Here is a 3,408-nt window from a genome sequence, read left to right on the forward strand (position 1 = left end):
AGCAACTCCAAACAAAGCTTCACTGCACCTTTACACATGTTGCACTGAGTGACTTGTGTTGCATCACTGACTGAGATAGTCTGGCCTAATAATATGCATTTGGACTGAAGAAGACATGGTCAATCATTGATCATCACGTCAGCTGACCACCTGAGCTTTAGTATAAAGCACAGTGGTCTCTCTGGTTTATCGGTCTGCGGCTGAGGAGACGTTAACGGTAAACATTGGACTGTCCTCTTGAAATGTTCATTTGACGCCACCTCTGTATAACTTTGACCATTTTGCTCTCCCAGGTCGTGAAGATGCATGGTTTCTTTGTAAGTTGTGTGTGTGCTGCGCTGCTGCTGGCTGTGGCCTCCGCAGAGCACCACCACCACCACCACCACGACCACGACCACAACCATGACCACTCCGACGGACACATGAGCTGCCACAAGGTCTCGCAACCTAATGCCAATTTTGGCTTTGCCCTCTACAAAAACCTGATTGCCAAAACGCTACCTGGGAAGAACATCTTCTACTCACCGCTGGGCATCTCCGCGGCTCTGTCCATGCTGTCAACTGGTGCTCGCGGTGAAACCCTCAAGCAGATGTTTTCCACTCTGGGCTACGGTGACCTCGAGCAGAACGCCATCAACGAGGCATACCAGCATCTTTTCCACATGCTCGGCCACAACCAGCAGAACAAGCTGGACATTGGCAATGCTCTGGCTCTGCGTGAAGGCGTTACCCTGCTGGAGAAGTTCAATGAAGACATCAAAAAGTTCTACGCTAGTGAGACCTTTAATGTCAACTTTGCGACTGACGCTGTAGCCAAGATCAACTCTTACATCGCCACGAAAACCAACAACAAGATCAAGGACGCGGTGAAGGAGTTGGACCCCGACATGGCGATGGTGCTGATTAACTTTGTCTACTTCAACGGTAAGACATGTCATGAAAAGTGGAAGCTTGTTTAGATGTTCAAAGCCTGACGTTGCAGGAGAGTGGGAGAGACCCTTCGATGGAAACCTGACACATAAGGCTAAGTTCTTTGTGGGTAAGGACTCCGAGGTTGAAGTGGACATGATGAAGAAGACCGGCCGCTTCGACTTCTACGAGGATGTTGACAACCACACCAGTGTCATCATGCTGCCCTACAAAGGCAACACCTCCATGATGATCGTTCTGCCTGACGAGGGCAAGATGGCTGAAGTTGAGGGATTCATTTGCAAGGACCACCTCAGACACTGGCATGAATCCCTGTTCAGGCAGTAAGTCATTTCACACCATCTCTTTCACGTGTGCGATCTCACTGCAACCCTTTCTCTTTTTCTTAGTTCTGTGGATCTGTACATGCCCAAGTTCAGCATCTCCTCAGAAATTAAGCTGGAAGAAACCCTGAAAGATCTTGGAGTAACAGACGCTTTTACAAACTCTGCTGACTTCTCCGGCATTACAGAGGAGGTCAAGCTCAAAATAACAAAGGTGGGTTTTTTGAGAAGCCACGAGGTAGAAAAATAGTCTTTCGTTTCTAATCCCTTTTTTTCCCTACAGGCATCACACAAGTCTGTGCTGAGTGTTGACGAAACAGGAACAGAAGTGGCCGCCGTGACAACCCTAGAGATCATGCCGATGAGCATGCCCCAAACAATGAAACTCGACAGGCCTTTCCTGGTCTTCATCCTTGAGCACTCCACTCGCAGCATCGTCTTTATGGGCAAGATCGCCAACCCCAAAGCCATGTAAACACACTTGCCCCGAAGGAGCATCCTGTAGAGACGCAACAGAAGGTTGTTAATAGATGATATTTACCTCAAACAATTTTTGGATTTGCATTAGCACACTGTTGAAATAAAGCCCCCACAACCAAAATCTGGAGTTTTCTTCCTGTTTTCAAACTTTTCTTTCCCCCCACAAAAGACGTATTTATTGACCTGCCTCATCTAATATTAAATACCTTCTCTTGTTCTCTTGTTTTGCTACACAATTCACACATGGTATTAAATATTGATTGTGTTTTTTAACACAACAACAATGGGTCTTTTACCCGCATTTTTTCGTGTGACTCTTTATTTTAAGCATTCATTAAGTCATTTTAGTTTAAGTTCAGGAACTGTTTATCATCAAATCATATCAGAGAAGCTAAATCCACCTGGACATTTCACGACATGGTTAAATGATAAAAGTCCAGGTCTAAAGGTTTGTTATTGTTGTACCTACATCCATCAATCTTCTTCCATTTATTTTTTCGCTGGAAGCAGTTGGACTCCGTCAAAAATTCTTCTCTCCAAAAAAAATCTCTTCTGTGAGAACCCTGAGGTGCACCATTGCATAGTTGGAGACTCAGTCTCTCCAACGTTTGCTGGGTCTTCCCTGAGGTCTTCCTCCCAGTTAAACATGCCTAGAACACCTTTCAAAAAGAAGCCTCCAAGACATAAAAAAGGGGGCAAAGCCAACCCAACTGGCATCTCTGATTGTAGGGGTAATTTGGTTGTAATTGGACTGACAAATGACGCGCCTTATCTCTAAAGCGGAGTCTAGACACCCTTGATCTTGTTCTCTCAGTCACTACCCATAGTTGTTAACCAAACGTGAAATAAGTAACATAAATGGACCAATAATTAAAGATTTTTCCCTTTTGGCTCAGCTCTTTCTTTACCACAAGAGACCTCATGATTGAGGAACAATCTGCCTGTTGATCTCACTTATGAGCAAGACCTCAAAATACTTGTACTTCTCCACCTCCAAGAGCCTATCCTCCAACCTGGACTGTACATGACACCTTTTAACATGGTCTTGCCTCTGGAGGAGCTGACTCTTATCCATAAAAAAAAGAAGAAAAAAAAGAGCCCCGCCCATTCTTGAATTAATGAAAGTTCTCGACCCTTCCAGGTTTTCTTTCAGGATTTAAAACCAATTCAGATGCATTTAAAGACTGTTCAAGGACTGTTCAAGCCATATTTCGGTTATATGACCCACTTAAGGATTCACAGAACAAAAATATCAAGAAAACATCAATGTTTCCAATTATATGTTCAGATAATGTAGAAAAGTCATTTCTTTGTCGTTCTAAAAAGCAAACAGGCATGTAACCAGGCGGGTGGGAGGTGTGCTTTGATCTGTTTCAGGCAGACGGATCAGAATGATGGATCCGCTCTTCTGGGATGTTTCTCATGTGAATGTGTTTTTAGGCATTATGAGGTCTGCGTGGCGCTGATAGAGCGAGAGCTTTGAGATGATCCTGATATCTACGATATTAAATCTTGTCAAACCTTTCCGACGTCTCTGAGGCATTCGTCACACTTTCTCCAGGATTTTTCTTTTTTCGATGTCAGCTACTGAAGTTGTGAAAGGCACATGTGCATATTTGCTTTTTCTTTTACTGCATATATGACGTTTTAATCATGAAAATTAAACATTTTGGAG

General features: G+C 44.0%; 1 protein-coding gene across 1 annotated transcript; it reads left to right on the forward strand.

The window, feature by feature from the left end:
• The first annotated feature begins 272 nt into the window (after positions 1-272).
• LOC148067510 (alpha-1-antitrypsin homolog) lies at positions 273-1,854 on the forward strand. Its single transcript, XM_087806063.1, has 4 exons — positions 273-924; positions 983-1,253; positions 1,320-1,467; positions 1,537-1,854. The coding sequence occupies exons 1-4, from the start codon at positions 303-305 to the stop codon at positions 1,726-1,728; spliced, it is 1,233 nt and encodes a 410-aa protein (XP_087662189.1). The 5' UTR covers positions 273-302; the 3' UTR covers positions 1,729-1,854.
• The last annotated feature ends 1,554 nt before the right edge of the window (positions 1,855-3,408 follow it).

This window comes from Callionymus lyra, chromosome 13 (genome assembly GCF_982586985.1).
Source record: "Callionymus lyra chromosome 13, fCalLyr1.hap1.1, whole genome shotgun sequence".
NCBI classification, from domain to species: domain Eukaryota; kingdom Metazoa; phylum Chordata; class Actinopteri; order Syngnathiformes; family Callionymidae; genus Callionymus; species Callionymus lyra.